Here is an 18,105-nt window from a genome sequence, read left to right as displayed (position 1 = left end):
CGCCCAAGGTCTCATAAGGAATAGTCAATGGAGCCGGCTTCACACCTGGGTCTGGTTCCAAAGGGGGAGTTTACCATCTTCAGCTGTCAGAGCCCTACTTGCCTTCCAGGTCCCAAACAAATGTCTCTGCCTCCTCCTGTAAGCTTTCCTTGACTGCCTCAGTCCTGGGCAATCAGAGCACAAGTCCAAGTCCTACATACCCACCAGGCCGCATGGGCTCTTCCTGTTACCACCTTCCTGGCCCTCTCTTGAACTCTGCTCCAAGTTTGTTCCTTTTCCTCCTTCAGTTCCTTGCCCAGATGTCTTCAGGGAGAGACCTGCCCTGATGAACTTAGTTGAATTTGCCCGTGCCATCCCACCAGACACTCCCTTCCCTGCTTTCTCTCCATAGCGCACATCCAACATCCCCTTGACTTGCACATCATCTACCTCCTCCACTAGAAAGTCAACAGAATTGTTGTCTGTGTTGTTTACTGCTGTATCCCTAGCACCCAGGTGCATGGCACATAGTAGGTATTTAATAAAGATTACTGAATGAATGGATTTCACAGTCCCTGATAATGCCGGGATGCTGGAGGTGACAGAGAGAGACCGAGACCTTCTTGGATGAACTAACTCTGGGGGGGGGGGGTTGTACCCCTCCAGGATCTCTCCATCTAGGTAGCAGTCTCGCTGTAGGACCCTGTTTCTGCCTCTCTCTCTGGACCAAGGTTTTCTCATCAGTAAAACAAATAAAATTGGACTTGGAAGTTCTCTTTGGCTTTCAGAGAAAGAGAGAAGCCCAGAGAGAAAGAGAGATCTGAGGCTGCAAGGGTGGGAGTGAGGAGGAGAGGAGTGGGGAGAGGGAGGGAGAGGAAGAAGGAGGGAGAAAGAGGGAGGAGGGTAGCTGGAAGGTACCTCCCTCCCGCTCCCTTGCTGTGGTGGGGGCAGGAGCAGAACCCTGACCCTCTTCTCCATCATCTCCCCAGCCCCCCTCCTCCCAAAGGAATTAAATTGCATCGAAACACCAGCCTCTGATTAGAGCTGGCCAGCTGGGCAGGAAGATTTATCATCCCAATTACCAGCCGGCCAAGACAAGCAGGCAGGACGGTGAGGGGGGCTGGGTGAGCAGGTGGGGGTGCTCCTGGGGAGGGGGTGTCAGGTTGTCATGAATGGACTCCTCGCCCTGTGTCCACTCACCTCCAGTGGAAATGGGAGGTCTGCGTGCCCTTGTCTGTCTCCCGAGGACTTTGATGATCTGTTTGGCTTCCCCCAAGGAGACTGGAGGCTTTGGCCTTGTTGTGGGGGGGGGGCAGTTTAGTTTTCCAAAGTGTAGGGGAGGACTTCTGGGTGAGGTGGGGCCCTGAAACCAGAGGTGTGGGGAAAGGTTTGCCTCCCCTGGGCTGAACTGTCTGGATGTTCTGGGCTGTCCTGTGGAGACTATGGATATCACAAACTCTGTGTTCCTGTTGGCAACTGTTAGGCAGTTGAGGTGGCAGAGGATCCCAGAAGTTACTCAGTCCAAAAGGAGTCCAGGCCTGACTTACACACCTCTGGTGACGGGGAGTTCACTGCCTACCAAAGTGGCCCCTTCCTTGCAGGGCTGTGCCAAACCCCTTCCCCACACTCGCCTCCCTAGCACTTCTTCCAGCTGTTGTGGCCCTGCCCCAGATGCGGAGAGCACACTTCTAAGCCTGGGTCTTCCTGCCGGCCTCCCAGCTGCTCTGCAGGCCAGACCCCTGCCGTCTGCCCTCCCCTATGAACCGAGTGCATGCTGGGGACCATGCATCTGACTGTGCCTGTCACTCTTCTGCTCAAAGACCTACACTGGCTCCCTGTTGTCTCCAGGAGATGCCCAGCTCCTCGCTGGCCATGCAGGGAGGCTCTGCATGCTTCCCTCGCCTGCCTGCTGCAGCCACCTTCCTGCCCCAGCCCCTGGGCACACACAGTCTGTTGGCTCTCAGAATGGGCAGGGGACTGACAGGCCTCCAGGCCTTCGCACACAGGGGCCTTTCCGTGGGGAGCACCTCAATCCCTTATTGCTCAGAGTGGCTTCCTCCGCTGAGACCCAACGGAGACGGCCCTCCTCTGGGAAAGCTGGGCCAGTCTCTGCCTGCTCCCCCAGGTGCCCGCTGCCCCTTACTTCCATGCCCTGTTGATGCCCATCCCCTGCCCGCCTGTGAGCTCTCACGCTCAGTGGCCCCGCTTACCACCAGCCCGGGCCAGGTGGGTGACAGAGGCTCTCAGAAAACACTCGTTGAGAAGAGACATGGGTGGGAGCTGGCCCTGGAGGGAAAACAGTACCTCTGCCTCTCAAACCCACTCAACCTGTCCTAACATCCCTGGTCCTTCCTCTAGCCCCTTGAGATCCCCCTCTGTTGTTCTTCTAAGGAGCACTGAACTGGGAGTCCGAAAGCTACCTCATTGGTGGATTTGGGCAAGTGGTTTCCCTTCCTTGGGCTCAGTCTCCCCAGCTGTGAAACAGGGTAGGGTGGGGAGGCTGGAGTTCAACATCCTCCCTCCCGTCAGATTTTCTCTGGCTACGAATAGCACCTACTGTGTGTCAGGAACTGTGCTAGGCACCTCACATGTGTAATTTCTAAAGTGCACAACACAAGATGTTTTATATATATAAAGTGCTCAGCATGACAGAAAGCATCAGCATGAAGTCGGGCATATTGCAAGCTTCAAATGAATAACAGAAACTGCTCTCATTACTAGTTACTATCCTTACCGTCCTCCAATGTGGTGCCATCTTATAGATGAGAAAACAAAGGCAACGAGTGGGGAGTGACCTGTCCAAGCTCGCACAGCTGAAACCAAGCAGCTAGAACCATTCCCTTCCATCATGCCGCCCTCTGTCCTAGCTGGCGGGCAAGCCCATTTAGCCACTCAGCAAATAGCAGTACATATTTACACACGCCTACTATGTGCCTGGCCCCATGTGAATGCGGCAGATACAGACGAGACCCTGCCCTTGTGGATGGCACAGTTACCTGGGGAAGAGAGATGAACTAAATACTTCCACAAATACATATAGAAATCATAAAACATGCTCTGTGGTATGAAGAAAAATTCAGGGTGCTGGATGATGTGACTTGGCCTGGGGTGACTCAAATGGGGAAGTTTCCGGCTAGTCTGGTGACCACTCGGCTGTCTTGGGCATGGATACCACCCCTCCGGACAAGCTGAGGGTCTGCCGTCCTGGGGGTGCGAACCAGATGCAGCCCCCTCTTACCCCAACCCCAGCGCTGTCCCCTGCCCCCTCCCCCAGTCCCTCTGAAGACTGTCCCTTTACAACTGCCCTTTCCACCGAAGGATTCAGACACAAATTGTACTTTAAATTCAATATCGGTCATTAATATTTCATGATTACAAAACGTTAAAGATAATGTCAGTGAAGGAGCGTCTGCATGGGCAGAGCGGAGAGGGGGGACAGCATACTAAGTGGTTTGGGAGACTTGAGGTAATCCAGTGTGACAGGCGGCGGCTCCCGGCCGAGGGCGGCACTCTCCGGCGGGCTCGCAAAACTCCGCGCTGTGTATAAATATTTCCCCTCTGATTCTTGTCACCTTAGGTTTGTTATACCCGGAGCAGGCGGGGCCACGGTGACCCCTCAAGCATCCCCTGCTTCTGTGGAAGCCAAATGAATGGATGCTGTAGCCCAAGGGTGCAGACCCACTGGCATTGCCCTTGGGGACTGGGCTCCTGCTGGGAGGTGGGAGGTCCGCGGTACAGCCGTGGTCCCTCGTGGACTTGCTCTACCTTGGGGTCATCCCTGTTCCCCCCTGACCTCTGTTTCCTCATCTGTAAAGTGGGGATAATAATTTTGTCCTTATCTCTAGGCGATGGCGGGAAGCCGGAGTGGGTGAATTATTTGTGACACACTTGGCTTTATGCCTGGCACCAAGGAATTAGGACTTGAGGGGCATCTTTCTGGGTGAGAGCTGGGCTCTGGAGTCAGACAGGCTGGGGCTGGAAATTTGGACAAATGACTTCACCTCTCTGAGTCCCCGTTTCCTCATCCACACACTGGGGACAGTAGCAGAATCGACACCTCTACGGTGGGAAGATTCAATGAACACATCACTGTAATGTGCCCAGCAGAGTCGGTGCTTAAGTCAAGTGCAGAGTCAAGATCAATAGATAGCACTTATTAAGTACTAGGCTAAGTTCTTCCCATGCATTTTCCTACTTAAACCTCCCACCAGCCCTGTGAAGTGGGAACCATTCGATCTTCCGTTGATTAGTATTCTGGGGAGAGTTGGTTAAGGCTTGTGGAAGGCAGCTCAGAGGTGGGGAGTGTCTCCAGCCCGGTGACCAGTCTTCCTCTTCCTCAGGGTCAGTTGTTGAGAACTGGTGGGTGGGGCAGGGGTGGGGCTCAGCGAGCAGTGAGTACCAGGAAGAGGGTGCCCACACAGCAATTCTATGGGTGGGAACCAGGCAAATTTGGTCTAAATCCCAGCTCTGCCAGTGCACATTCTTGGGCAAGTCTCCTACCTCTCTGAGCCTTGATTTTCCCAACAGTAAAATGGGTACTCATCTCTTACTGATTATGGTTCCATAAAACTAGGTGCTAGAAAGCAAGTAACCCAGACTGTGTATTAGGTAAACATTGTAAAATGTTTCTGGGGGAAAGCCCGCCACATGCTTTCTCCTGGGAACGGGCAGCACTGGAGACTGCATGCTACTCTAGCTGCTTTCTGAAAGAGACCCACTGGGTAGAAGCACAGTGCTTAACCGGAGAGGGGATGCGCTTGTGGTGGGACGTCAGGCTGCGTGCAGGCTGCCGGGGGAGATGCCTCTGTGGGTAGGGAGAGGAGGCATCTCTGCCCGGCAGCAGGCCACGCCCCCTGGCTGCCCAGGGAGCAGGTTCAGGGAGGCGGGGCGGGGCCTCTTTCCCCCAGTCCAGCCGCCACTTCCTCTCCAGCCACCTTTGTTAGCTCCCTTTCATGTGGTGGCGGAGTGGATTCAAAGACTTGGGAGCAGCAGGCACTGAGGTTTGAGCCAGCTTTGTATTTTCTTTTAAACTGAAGTTGAAAGTGGCAAAGGGAACTTCAGCCTAGGGACTTCCATAGCCGCAGCCCCCGGATAGGCTGGTGGGGCCTGCAAAGTGGGAGGGCTGCGGTCAGGTCAGCGGGAGGAGGACCAGGGAGGCTTGCGGGAGGGCTCTGGGCAACGGGAGGGCCTGGGGCGCAGGTGACGCAGAGGGGAGTTTGAAATCTGCCGCCTGAGGCTCAGAGACGGAAAGTTCCTGTTGCCATGCTTGCTTGCTAGCCACTCTGCTGGCTTCTGAGACCTTAGGCTGCCGGGGCATGGGTGCTCAGAGAGCAGGGCCAGGCAGCTGGCCACGGAGGGGCCCGGACACGCACTCGTCTCTCCTGGTGCTCCGTGAATCCCTGCACTCTTAGCTCCTCACCTCCACGTTCCTACTTATCTGGACCCCATGTCTCAGGCCTATCCCCTTTTTCCTCCCAGTTCACACTCCTCCCGGCTGCACCAAAGTGTGCCCGTGACACTGACACACATACTCATGCACGCACGTGTGCAATGCTCTTCCCTCTTCCAGAAACTCAGGCCAAGCACACTGGAGTCCTCCTTGACCCCTCTCCATCTCTTACGTCCACCTCATGCCACCAGCAGGACCTGTTGGCTTTTTCTCCACATCCTGCTTCTCAAAGCTGACCACTCCTCCCCTCCCCGAAGGTTACTGCCCTGGGCCAGGCCACCATCTTAGCCTCCTGGCACCATTGCATTGGGTTTCCAGCTGAGACCCTGCTTTCCTTTCTCAATGCGGCAGCCAGAGGGACCTGTCAGGCATCGTCCCTCCCCTGCGCCATGGCCGCTAGCGGCTCCTGCCTCATTTGGAGTAAAGACCAAGGATGCTACAATGACTGACCACTCTGTCCCTTGCTACACACTGGCCTCCTGCTGCTTCTCTAACAGGCCAGGAGACCTGCCACCTCAGAGCCTTTGCACAGGCTGTTCCCTCTGCCTGGAACACTCTTCCCTCAGATGTGGGCATGACTCCCTCAGTTTATTGAGGTCTCTGTTGAAATGTCTCCTTCTTCTTCCCCACTCCCTCCCCCACCTCTCTCTTCATTGGTTGACCGGCTAGCTTCCGCCCCATGAAGACAGGAGCTTTTCTGTCTTGTTCAGGGCTATATCCACACAGCCTCTAAAACAGGGCTTGGTATACAGTGGGTGCTCAATAAATGCTGAGGGGAGAAAACCAGCCTCAAGAATGGCCCTGTTCTTTTGGGTTGGGATCCTTTCCAGATTTCTGTTCCTGCCCATCAACACCCCCCTCGCCACCCCCCCACCCCCCCCACCCCCCTCCCGCCATCTTTGCCCTGTTTCTTCCACTTTGCCCTGCCTCAGCCCGCCCCTCCCCCCGGCTTACCTGCCTCCATGGCCAGCACCGTGATGTTGTGCCAGCCCGCTGTCTCGCGGTCCAGTACTTTGCCCGTCACGATGGCACCCGTGTCCGCATCGATATCAAAGATCTGGTCCAAATCTGAGTCTCGGTCAATGGCGTACCTGATGGAGGCAGGGCAGGGCCGATTGAAGGTGCCCTAGCACCAGATGGAACCCGTGCCCATGTCCCCTACCCCACCCGACCTGACCCAAAGAGGGACCACCTGCCTGGGAGACACAAGGAGAAGAGAAACCCTTTCCAACAGAGGGGGAGTGGAAAGGGAGCTGAGCCTGTCTCTGGGCTGCACTGGGCACCTGCTGTGTGGCCCCTGGCAGCCCTCAGCCTTCCTGAGCTGACTTCCTCAGCTGGGTTATGCGGCTAATAATTTGCACCCACAGTTGTTTCGAGGGCTGGAAGTAGGCAGAGTCACTGACAAGCCTTAGCACTCTCTAGATATCCAATTCTTGTCTTTCCATAAGTGGTGACCCTGGCATTAGGCTTGAGAAGGGGGTGGGATTGTTACTGAGCGGAGGCCACAGACAGTCCAAAGGTAGGTGGTGAGAATTGTTCAGGAAATGGAAAATGGTGCAAAATAGATAGAAGTGGGAAGTGAGGGAGAAGTAGGCACCAGAACACGCAAGGGGTGGGCTCTGGTGTCAAGAGCCTCTCTCTGGCTGCCTGGGCATGGAGGCCCAGACCAGGGACATGCGCTGAGTGATGCTGTATCCAGGGTGTCTGGGGGAATGGCGGCCGCCCCTCCCACCCCAGCCCCGCCTGCCCAGCATGCAGAAACTAATCTGCAGCTTTTCAGCTGCCTTGTGAAAAAGCCCTTTGTTCCGCCTTCTTCCCGGGCCTTTGTGCGCGGCTCCAGGCCTGAAAGGCCCGTGTCCAACACATGTCTCCGGCGGCGGCCCAGCGAGGCCCAGCCAGCGCTGGCTCCGGCTTCCTGCTCTGATAACGCAGGCGGGGGTGCCGCCAGGCTGCGTGGCCCACAAAGACCTTGAATGCCAAGCAAGGGCTTTTTGTGCAGCCTGACAAAGCAGCTTAGTGGGCAGGGCTCAGCCCAATGTACTAGTCCCTCCCCTAGACAGGAGGAAAGAGGCCCTTTCCCCACCTCCCAGAGTGGGAAACGGAGGCCCAGGGAGGTGAGGACACCAGAAACACCCCTGTTGGAGGCCCAAAGCCCTGACATGACCCTTCAGTGGGGCCTTGGCTGCACTACCAAAATTTTATGGGCCTCAGTTTCCTCATCTGTTGAATGGAGCTAATGACACCATGGGACTGCACAGGTCTGAGAGTAGCCCATGTTACTTATTCTACATGACCCTGGACAAGTCACTAGACCTCCTTGGCCTCTGTGTGCTTGTCTGGAAAAGGGAGTGATTCATATTCACCTCCCACTGGTGTGGGTCAGAGGAGGTGACTCATGGATCTGGGCATAGGGGACAGCCCTTATTCTTTTCACATTTACTGTGGTGGTAGAGGTGAGGGCTTGTGGCAAACTGCTAAAGCAGTGGTTCTCAACCTTTCTAACGCCGTGACCCCGCAATACAGTTCCTCATGTTGCGGTGACCCCAAACCAAAAAATAATTTTGATGGCTACTTCATAACTGTAATTTTGCTACAGTTATGATTCGGAATGTAAATACCTGATAGGCATTATGTATTTTCCGATGGCTTTAGGTGACCCCGCTGGGGTCGCGACCCACATGTTGAGAACCGCTGTGCTAAAGGCTAAGCTAATGGCCATAGTGGGCATTTTAGCCAGTCTCCAGAGCCCCCATTTAATTCATTTTCCTGTCCCTAAGCTGCTATATCCGTATCTTCCTTGCCCCTGACTAGCCTGTGTGGGAAGGTTCAGACCAAGGTGATAGCTCCTGCCACTAACTAGTACAGCACTTCACAGTTTGTAGCCTGCTTTTCCTCTAGTCATCCCTCCACTCCGACCATTAACTGAGAGCCTTCTCTGCACTGCTCTGTGCTCGGCCCTGGGGACAGTGGGGGAAGGAGGCAGATGAGGTTCCTGCCTGGCATCCCGTGAGGCTGATAGGATCTCCCCGTTTTGCCAATGAGGATGCAGAGGCTCAGAGAGAAACCTGCCGCGTAGCACTGCCAAGCACGGTTGTGCGGGTTGTGTTCTGTGCAAAGGTACCGGGCTGAAGGGGGAAGCTGGGGTGAAGTCCAGCCAGTGTCCAGCTTGCCAAGTTGTGTGTCCTTGCCCAGGGAATATCTTTTCAAAGGGTGTGTGTGTGGGGGGGGGGTGTTTTTTATTTATGTAGAAGTGCCATAAGGGCTAGATGACCCTGTCCAAGGTTGCCAAGGGACGGTCACAGAATTGGAATTTGTATCCAAATTTGGGACTCTGTACCCGGAGCTCTTGCTAGCCTGTTGACCCATCCAAAGTTGCAGTGCATGGAGCCTCAGGTCTCCTTTGCTCCCTAGCCTGGCCCGTCAGATGTCTGCACCCAGAGAAGGTAGACCCAGACTCTGAGTGTCGGCTCAGCTGGAAGGAATGGGGCAGACCTCCGTTTCTCCGATTTTCAGGCAGGAGAGCAGAGTCCCGGAGGGGGCCAGGGGAATGACGCGGCCTAGGGCTCCTGAAGGCGGGGCACGGCTGGGCAGGAGGCAGGCTTGTGGGAGGATGCTGACTGCCCCTCCTTGCTTCTCTCCTCTCTGCTCAGACTCTCTCCTCTCTTCTCCCTCCTCCTAGACTTCTCCCCCCCCCCAGCTTTTCTCTTTTGTTCCCTGCCAGAGGGGGAGGGGGTGGCTGGAATCTAAGAGGAGGCAGCTGTTCCCAAGGCCAGAAGGGGAGGGGCTGCCATTAACCAGCTAAAGACTTGAGGCTGCAGGTCAGAGTGGCTGGCTGAGCCCAGGTGGTTTTGTTCCAGCTCAGGGAGCCAGCGAGTGAGTGGGCGGGGTGGGGGATGGGCACGGCGTGTGGGTGGCACGCAGTGTGGCCTGGCAAACGTGGGGGTGGTGGGGAGGCTTGCGTGCCTCACGTGCAGATGCATGAGTTGTGTGTCTGGTCAGCACTGTGGGTGGAAAGCGTGTGTATGTGTGTGACTTGACCGTGTGAGTGGTGTGTGTGCCTGTGTGTGTGTGTGACACTGTGCGGCAGTTGGAAGGGAAAAGGCTTAAGAGGCAGCTGCTCAGCCTGAGTCTGGAACCAGGTGCAGGTTGACCCTGGTAAGTCACTGCCATCTTTGAGCCTGGTTTTCAGCAAAATGGAGATGATAATCCTACCTGGCCAGTCGTGGGGAAGATTAAGTGCCCAGTTGGGGGATGAGGTACCTAGCTGAGTTCCAGGAAAACGACTTCAGAGTGGGAACTATTGTTATTCTAATTATTACTCAGAAATGTCTCGCCAGAGGTACACAGAAGTCCCTCCGACCAGTGTTTGGTCTGCGTGCCCAGGGGTGGGAGGCACTAGACACGGACACTGGAGTATTGCCAATGGCCTGAGGAGGAAAAGAGGCACCTGTGGCACTTGAATATGCTGCTCAAATCTCACAGGCCTGCTTCTCATTCAGTCAGCCAGGACCTGGAGAGCAGGCGGGGTAACCAGAGCACACGTGGTGGGAGAGTGCAATGAGAGAATGTGGTGCACGTCGGCCTGTGTGTGTGTGTGTGTGTGTGTGTGTGTGCGCGCGCATGCGCGCGTGCATGTGCCAGGGAGGCCTGGGAGTGGTGGTCAGGAGTGCAGATCTGGCGCCCATCTGCCCAGGTTTGAAACCTAGCCACTTGACATTGGGCAAGCCATTCAATCTCTCTTTTTTTTAGTTTCCTCTTCTTAAAAATGGAGATGATAATGGTGGTGGTGATGATGATGATGATACCAACTTCACAAGGGGGGTGTGAGATTAGATGAGTGACTACCAATAAAACACAACAGCACTGGGCACCTGCCACATGACATACAAACTAGCTCTTATTGTTATTTGCCAAGGAAGACTGTGCTAAGCCTGTGTAAGGGCGTCACGTGCTTATGTAACTCAAATCCTCCTGGGTCCTGTCATCACCTCCATTTTACAGATGAGGAACCTGAGGCTCAGAGAAGCCGAGTGCCTAGCCCTGGGACAACAGGGCTGGTTAGTGGCAGAGCCAAGTTCCCAGGCCGTATCTGTCCAGAGCACCCAGGTCTAAGAGCGCCCTCTCAAGGACCAGCCAGGTACACCGGCCAGCTCCCACATGCTACAAACAGCTCAAAATGCTGCTGTTGCCCAAGTTAGGGTGGCGGAAGTGGGGCGGGTACTGCTTCCTGGCTCGGGCGCACACGAAGGCATGGATACTACATACATGTGTGTATAGGTAGTGAACACACGCAGAATAATGGTGAAAGTCCGCAGGCTCCTGTGTATGCAGCCTTCCCGGCGTGCCCGTGTGTGGGCCCCTGTACATATACACACAGCGGGCTGACCCTACCTGAGCTGCTAGTGGGGGGACTCTTTAGCTGTGAAAGGGCTGCCCCTTCAAATCAAGTGATTTCCCTCTGTTCACTCCACCCTGTCTGCGATTCTTTCTCTCATATGCCCACCCCCTTAAGGCACACACTCAAAGCCCATACATGATGCCTAGAAATTTGTATGTGGTTAGTACCAGTTTCAGAATGAAGGGGAGAAACGGTGTCCAGACCACTGAGAAGAATGGTAATGTCTGAACACATAATCCTCCCTCTGGCCCTGGGAGCACTGAGTGTAGAACCTGGTACATAGTAGACATTTAGTACCCATATTTAAAAAATAAAGGAACGAGGCAGGTACTATTATGATGCCCACTTTAGAGACGCAAAAACTGAGGTTTGGAGCAGGTGCAGATTCTCCCACAAGGCTACGACTGTGCTGGGATCCAAACCCAGGTCTTCTCTGATTCTAAACCTCACATATGTCCTGCTGCACCCACTGTGGAACGCTGGGAGCACCCTAAGGGCTCTTTCCCTCAGGTCCAGTGTGAGCTTTCTTGTTTTTGATGTGCAAAGGAGACCCACATGGCTGGGCCGAGAAATGGACAGTGTATCTGCAAGGCTGCCTGCTCCAGAGACGGGCCCATCCGAGCAGTCTCCTTCCTCCCTCAAAAGCCTCCCAAGGCTTTCACTGCCTAAGGTGAGAGTCCCACTCCACCTGACATTCACTGCCTAAGGTGAGAGTCCCACTCCACCTGACATTCACTGCCTAAGGTGAGAGTCCCACTCCACCTGACATTCACTGCCTAAGGTGAGAGTCCCACTCCACCTGACATTCACTGCCTAAGGTGAGAGTCCCACTCCACCTGACATTCACTGCCTAAGGTGAGAGTCCCACTCCACCTGACATTCACTGCCTAAGGTGAGAGTCCCACTCCACCTGACATTCAATGTCCTTCACAGTCTGCCCCTCTGTCCTCATCTCCCAACCCTTCTCACATGAGCTCATCCAACTGATCTTCTTGCTCCTGAACTTAACCTCCTGGCTCCAAGATTCTTCAGTTCCTGTCACCTGGCCCTCACCATCCCTCCATCCCAGAGTGCCCTCTTCCTATTCCAACCTCATCCTTTTTGGCCCCGAGAGCCGCCTGGGGGAAGCCTGTGTCCACTTTTCTCCTTGGTGCGAGAGTACTTGCCCCTCCTTGGAGCACCTTGGCCCTCAAGCCCCTGCCTCAGCCCAAGCCCGCTCTGCTCCGCCACCAGATTCATTCACACGGCAGTCTAGTCTTCCCGTTGCCCGTGTCAGACTCACCTCTGTGCCTTGTGCCCAGGGAAGGGCACGGCACAAGTTTGGGCACTGCACTAACCACAAGGAGAATAATAAGCAGGGGCGACATGGCAGGAGGCTGGACTCAGGAAGCAGACAATCATGGGTTAAAGCTCATTCCTTTCCTTTTCAAGATGAGTGACATGGGGCGAGTCACTTTTCCACCCTGACCTACAAATTCTTCATCTGTAAGATGAATGAAACAGCCTCCGAGGCACAGATGCATCACTACGTGGCATCTTCCATTGTCCTCACTACAGGGTCTCAGAGAAATCACTCTGGACATCTGCATTTCTGCACTTCCCAGCACCCTCTGTGCTAGGCAAAACCTCATGGGATACTGTTTTATGTCTTCATTTCCAGGAACACACCAAGCTTGATCCTGCCTCAGGACCTTTGCACTTGCGCTCCCCCGCATCTTTGCCTGGTTGGCTCTCTCCTTATCATTATGATCTCAGCTCAATTTGTCAACTCCTTGGCTGCTCAATCCAAAGTAGCCCCCTGTGGCCCGGATCCTCCCGACTACCTTGTTTATTTTCTTCATAGCTCATATAAGCAATGATCCCACTTAACTACTTGTTGACTGTCTCTTCCCACCAAGAAGGCAAAGTCCATGTGGGCAGGGACAAGGTCTCACCACTGTTCCTGCATTTCCTGGGATGCCGGACATGACTCAATTCATAAGCGTTAGCTCAGTCCATGACCCTTAGAACTAGGGAGCTAGGATATAAGCAAGGCCCTGAGAAGCACACGTGGCCTGTGAGGACCCCTCTCTGTCTCCCTCCGCCTCTCACTGGCTCCCCCTTTCCACATTTGTCTCTACAGACTGGGCCCCCTTCTCCAGCTCTGCCCTTGGCTGAGTCATCTCTGCGCGTCCCCAGGCCTGGCTCAGGGCCTGGCACGGAGGAGGAGGAGTTGGGTAAATGTTTGTGGTGTTAAATTGGACCTGTCTCAAGCTCCTCACCGCCTCCACATCTGAGGAGCCCCAGGGAAGGGGCCAGCAAAGAGAGATGAAAGAAGGTTTCAAAGTTGGCCCTTTCAGTGCAGATAAAAGCAGGAGGGAAGGGGAGGGAGGGAGGGGGAGATGACTGAGGGGCATGGAGAGCAGTACTGGAGAGGAGGGGAGCAGGTGGGTGGGAGCATTACCCGGGGAGGCAAGGAGTCGGCTCCTATTCCTGGTTCTCAACTCCCTGTGAGAGCCCAGGGAAGCCTCCTCCCCTCTTCGGGCCTCAGTTTCCTGGCAGACATGGGTGCTAATGCCCTCTCCCCCTGGAGGTCCGGGGCCCAGCCGGAGGCTGAGGCGGAGGTTGAAAGACTGTACCAACAGCGGGGTGGAAGGACGGAGGAGGAGTTCAAAGGCAGGATGGTCTTGGCAGTGAGAAGAGTGCAGCCAGCCCAGGGACAGAGTCTGAGCTCAGCCCGCCCTGGACGCCCGCCAGACTTCGCATCCGCGCCTCGTGTCCTCAGTGCACTGTAGCTACCACAGCCCGCTCTCTTCCAGGCACTCTGCCCCTCCTCCACCTCCCTGTGTCTGCACACTCGCCCTCTGCCTGGAACGCTCCTCCCCTGACCAGACCCAGGTGCTCAGCTCGGTTCACTTCCTGCCTCCTCCAGGACATCCCATCAGACCCCTGAGGAGATCTCCAAGTCCGGGAGCCCCTGGGCAGTTAGGGTGGCATCTCTGTGTCCTCCCCTGGGGCTGCCACGCACGGTTGCTGCACAAGTTGAGTGCTGCACAACTCCAAGAGAGCCATTCACACAGACGATGATGGAGATGTCACCCATCTGTAGTTGTGTGATGCATAGGTCCCCAAGCTAACTATCCATCCCACTCTCTGCAATGCTTAGCACAGAGCTGTGCATACAGTAGGCTCAGAGAGTGTTCACTGACTATGTCCAGAGGCTGTAGGAAGGAAGCTGGGGGCTCCCGACACTCTTTCCCATCAGTCTAATAGCCATTCCCTCCATCCTTGACTTCTTCCTCTGGATCAGTTTCTCCTACAACAGTTTTTCCTTTCTAGTCTATCTGACCTCCTTCCAACTGAAGCCACAGTCAGGGGCTCCTCAACCCCTACAGTCCCCAAACCCTCCAGGGACTCCAGTAGCTGCAGCCTCCCCTCCCCTCTGTCCCCTCCGCCTCTCTCTCTCTACTGGTATCTGTTTCTACATTGCCAGGTAGGTCCCTCTGTCCCTTAGGTACTCTGCGTTCTTTCTACTGACTCCCCCCTCTCTCAGATCTCTTCCTCTCAGTATCTCCGTGAGCATCTCTCTCTGTCTCTTCTCATTCTTTCTGTTTTTACATTGAATTCGCTCGCTACACATTCTCTGAGTGTCCACCGAGTGCTGGGCATCAGGCGAGACCCTGAGGATACAGTGGTGAGCACGCCGATGTAAATTCTTACCCGCGTAGAGTTTATCTTTTTGTGGAAGAGACAAAGTAGTAAGAAAATAGGTGATGTGTTAGATTGTGGAGAGGCTAATGAGGACAAGGGAAAATGAGGAAAGAGGATATGAAGGGTTGGAATTTTAAAAAAAGGTGATCAATAAGGCCTTCATGAGAAGGCCTCACTCTTGCACAAAGACCTAGAGGAGAGATGAGGACCAGCCTGGCCGCATAAAGGGGAGAGCCTTCCAGGCAGAGGATCAGCAGTTGCAAAGACGCTGAGATAGTGAGCTTGGTGCATCTGTGCAGCTGTGCGGAGGCCAGCCGGCTGAGCAGAGTGAGCGAGGGGAAAGGAGGGGCAGGGGCTGAGGGCTGAGAGGGTTACAGTGAGGCCACGTCATGCAGGGTCGGGGGGTCACTATGAGGGCTTGCTCTTTTCTGAGCCAGAGAGGTGCCTTTGGAGGGCTTTGGGCAGAGGAGGGCCATGCTCTGATTTATGATGAGGCTGTTTCAGTCTGGGTCCTGTACTGATTCTAGATTACACTAGATACACTAGATTACAGAGGGGGTGAGGGCAGAAGCAGGGAGACCAGCAGGCAACTGTAATAGTCCAGGTAGGAGAAAGTGTGTCCTGGCCCAGAGGTAGCACTGGGATGGTGGTGGTGATAAGGGTCAGATTCTGGATCTGTTTTAAGGTGAAGAGGACAGAATTTGCTGATGGCTTGGAGGGAGGTGTGAAAAGACTGGAGTCAGGATGTTGCCAACTTTTCTGATGGAACTGGGAGAATGGCATGGGTCCACCCCCTTCTTGAAGTGACCAGGAGTTTGAGGTATCTAGAGGCAATGGGGGGAGCTGTTGACAGGGGGAGGTGGGGCAAGGCAGTGGAACTGGGGAGTCACGAGCCTATGATGGACAAGCTGAGGGCATAAGGTAGCGTGTGTGGGCGGAGAGAGGACCCAGCCTGAGCTGGTCTGTCACGCTTGGTTTTCTCTCTTTGTCCTGAGTCCCTTGTCTCTCTGTGACAGTCTTACATCGGTTTCCTTTGTCTCAGAATTCCAGCTGTGTCCACTTCTCCTGCCCTTCCCCCACACCAACTTCTCCTTCCTTCCCTCCCTACCTGCCCACCCCCCATCTGCCCGCCTTCTGTGTGCGGAAAGGTTGGCGGGATAGCAGGCAGCAGGCGTCGGCCCCGGGCGGGGGTCTCACCGGACGGGCCGGTTGGCGGCGTCGGGGTCCCGCGCAGTCACCACGCCGACCAGGGAGCCCACCTGCGCGTCCTCCTGCACCTCCAGGAGGCCGGAGGGCGGCCGGAACTCGGGGGGCTCATCCACGTCAGTCACTGCCACGCGCACGATCGCCTGGTCGCGGAACGTGCCCAAGTCAGCGAAGCGGGGGTCCACGAACTTGTTGAGGGCTTCCAGGACCACGGTGTGTATGGGCTGGGACTCGAAGTCCAGGCGCTGGGGGAGGAAGCAGAGGGCAGGTGAGGGGGCTGGGGTCGCCCAGACACTGACAGCTCCCAAGGCAGGGAGGTGACCCAGAGAGGGCGGGGCTGGCTCAAGGTCACCGACTCAGCCCAAGCCTCTCCGGTTACAGGTGGAGAAAGTGAGGCCCCGCCCACCATCTGGTCGAGGGACACCCGCCGACAGACACCCTTTCACTACCCCGTCCAGTCGCGTCCAGTATGTTAGAGCATTTCATTAATTTACAAAGCACTTATTATGTGTCAATGTTTTAAATATATTAACGTATCTAATTTTTACAACACCCCTAAGATGCTTGCATTATTATCTCATTTTACAAACAAAGAAATCGGGGTCCAGAAGTCTGTAACTTGCCCACGGTCATATAGCAGGAAGTCACCGGCAAAGGCAGGATTCAAACCCAGGTACTGTGGCTGCCAAGAACAGGCCCTTACCCCACAAGCGGAAAGGGCACTGGCTCTGCTGCTGACCATCTGTGTGTTTGCGGGCAATCTATTGAGCCTCTCTGGGCCTCAGCTGGGAGGATTTAATGCAGGATCCCCCGGTGCAGAGGCGGCAGCCGCTAATGCGCTAATGCGAGTTGAGCCTGATAAACCCGGCTGCCTTAGAGCTTTCCTGGGGATCTGGTTAAACCCATGCTGAGCCTTGCTTCTCATCAGGGAGTGCTAATGGGTGACCCTCTGATGAGTGAGTTTCATGACTGTGTTGTCTCTGGCCTTCTAAAGTCAATGCCTTACAGCAGAGGTTTTCAACCGGTGTGCCGCGGCACACTGGGGTGCTGCAAGAATTTTTAAAATGTGTAATACCTGACTATTTAGTCAGGGGCACTAACCTCTTTCCCCTTAAACTGTCAAATTAAAAAAAAAAAATGACAGCAGCCAACACAACAATAGCCATCTGGTGTGAATGAATCAAAATTATACCTATTTTTTTTTGTCAGATCGGCAAAAAATATATTTTTTGGTGTGCCGCAGAGTTTTAGTAATTAGTTTATGTGCGCCGTGAGATGAAAAAGGTTGAAAATCGCTGCCTTACAGCAAAGAGAAATTGCAATGGTGGGAGCTACCCGAGTACAAGGGTGCGCTTCCCGGAGATCCTCCCTGTGTGTAGGGACCCACCCTTCCTCTCAGAACCTCCCACCCCCACCTTTCCTGCAGCAAAATTTCCCCCTTCTTCTTCTGGCCCTTTTGCCTGGGAAATCAGGATGCAGGGAGGCAGGCAGTGGCCTGGCCTGAGAGTGAGGAATGGGTTCTGGGGTCCGGTCATCAATCAGGCAGAGCTCTGCTCCCTGAGCCAGCGCTGACTCCACAGAGACACCTCAGTCACCAGAGCTGGGACCCGTGGGAGGGCCCCTGTGTGTGGGGGGGACCGAAGAGGGCAGCACTGAGGGTGAGAGCAAGCAAGGGCTGTGCTGAAGCCCCAAAGCTGGGGATGGATTGTACACTCTCCGATGCTGGGCCCCTCTGTGCCTCCCATGCCCCATCTGTGAAATGGGCCCAACTTACAGGGAGGATACTCATGGCACATGGCACGGTGAGATCAGAAGACTGAAAACCACATAATGCTTAAAAGGGTGGATTCTGGAAGGCAGACCACCCAGGCCCACATTCCTACTCTGCTCCGCAGGACGCATGACCTTGGATGCAAATTACTGAACTTCTCAGGGCCTGTGAAACAGGCACTAATAGCACCTCAGAGAGTTGTTGTTGCAGGGATGGCCGGAGTTAATACATGGAGAGCAGCTGAAGGGCGCCTGGCACGTTGTGCACACTTTATTATAAGCACCAGCTATGTTATTATTGTTCTTTGGGAAGTAGTTGAAGAAACTGCAGTTTACTCTATCCTCACCCCTCAAGGCCAGCTAGGGAGTGGGTCCTAACGTACTTACTGAGTGAATGGAGGGTCCCAGAAGGCAGAGCCTAGGCTAATAGGAACAGATTTAGGGAGGCAGGTTCTGGTTACATGGGAGGAGGAAGAGCCGGACAATGACAGGGAGGAGCATCCTGTCCCTGAAGGTGTACAAAGGTCTACAACCATCTGAGGGCCAGCGCAGCAGATCGAGACCTCCGTGGCAGAGCAGGACTGGAGTGGACAGTCTCAAAGGCCTGTACAGC

The 18,105-nt window shown here is 54.9% G+C and overlaps 1 protein-coding gene across 1 annotated transcript in view; it reads right to left on the bottom strand.

Moving 5' to 3' along the window:
• The window catches only part of CDH22 (cadherin 22), a 120,504-nt gene that overhangs the window by 14,888 nt on the left and 87,511 nt on the right, over nt 1-18,105 (bottom strand). The window contains exons 7-8 of the mRNA XM_066236450.1: nt 15,714-15,967; nt 6,383-6,519 (exon numbers count right to left, since the gene is read on the bottom strand). Of these exons, the coding sequence (XP_066092547.1) occupies nt 6,383-6,519; nt 15,714-15,967 (391 nt within the window). The remainder of the gene's footprint in view (nt 1-6,382; nt 6,520-15,713; nt 15,968-18,105) is intronic.

Source organism: Saccopteryx bilineata, chromosome 6 (genome assembly GCF_036850765.1).
Source record: "Saccopteryx bilineata isolate mSacBil1 chromosome 6, mSacBil1_pri_phased_curated, whole genome shotgun sequence".
NCBI classification, from domain to species: Eukaryota; Metazoa; Chordata; class Mammalia; order Chiroptera; family Emballonuridae; genus Saccopteryx; species Saccopteryx bilineata.
The sequence above is the reverse complement of the archived record's forward strand: the minus strand, read 5'-3'. Positions and strand labels throughout refer to the sequence as shown.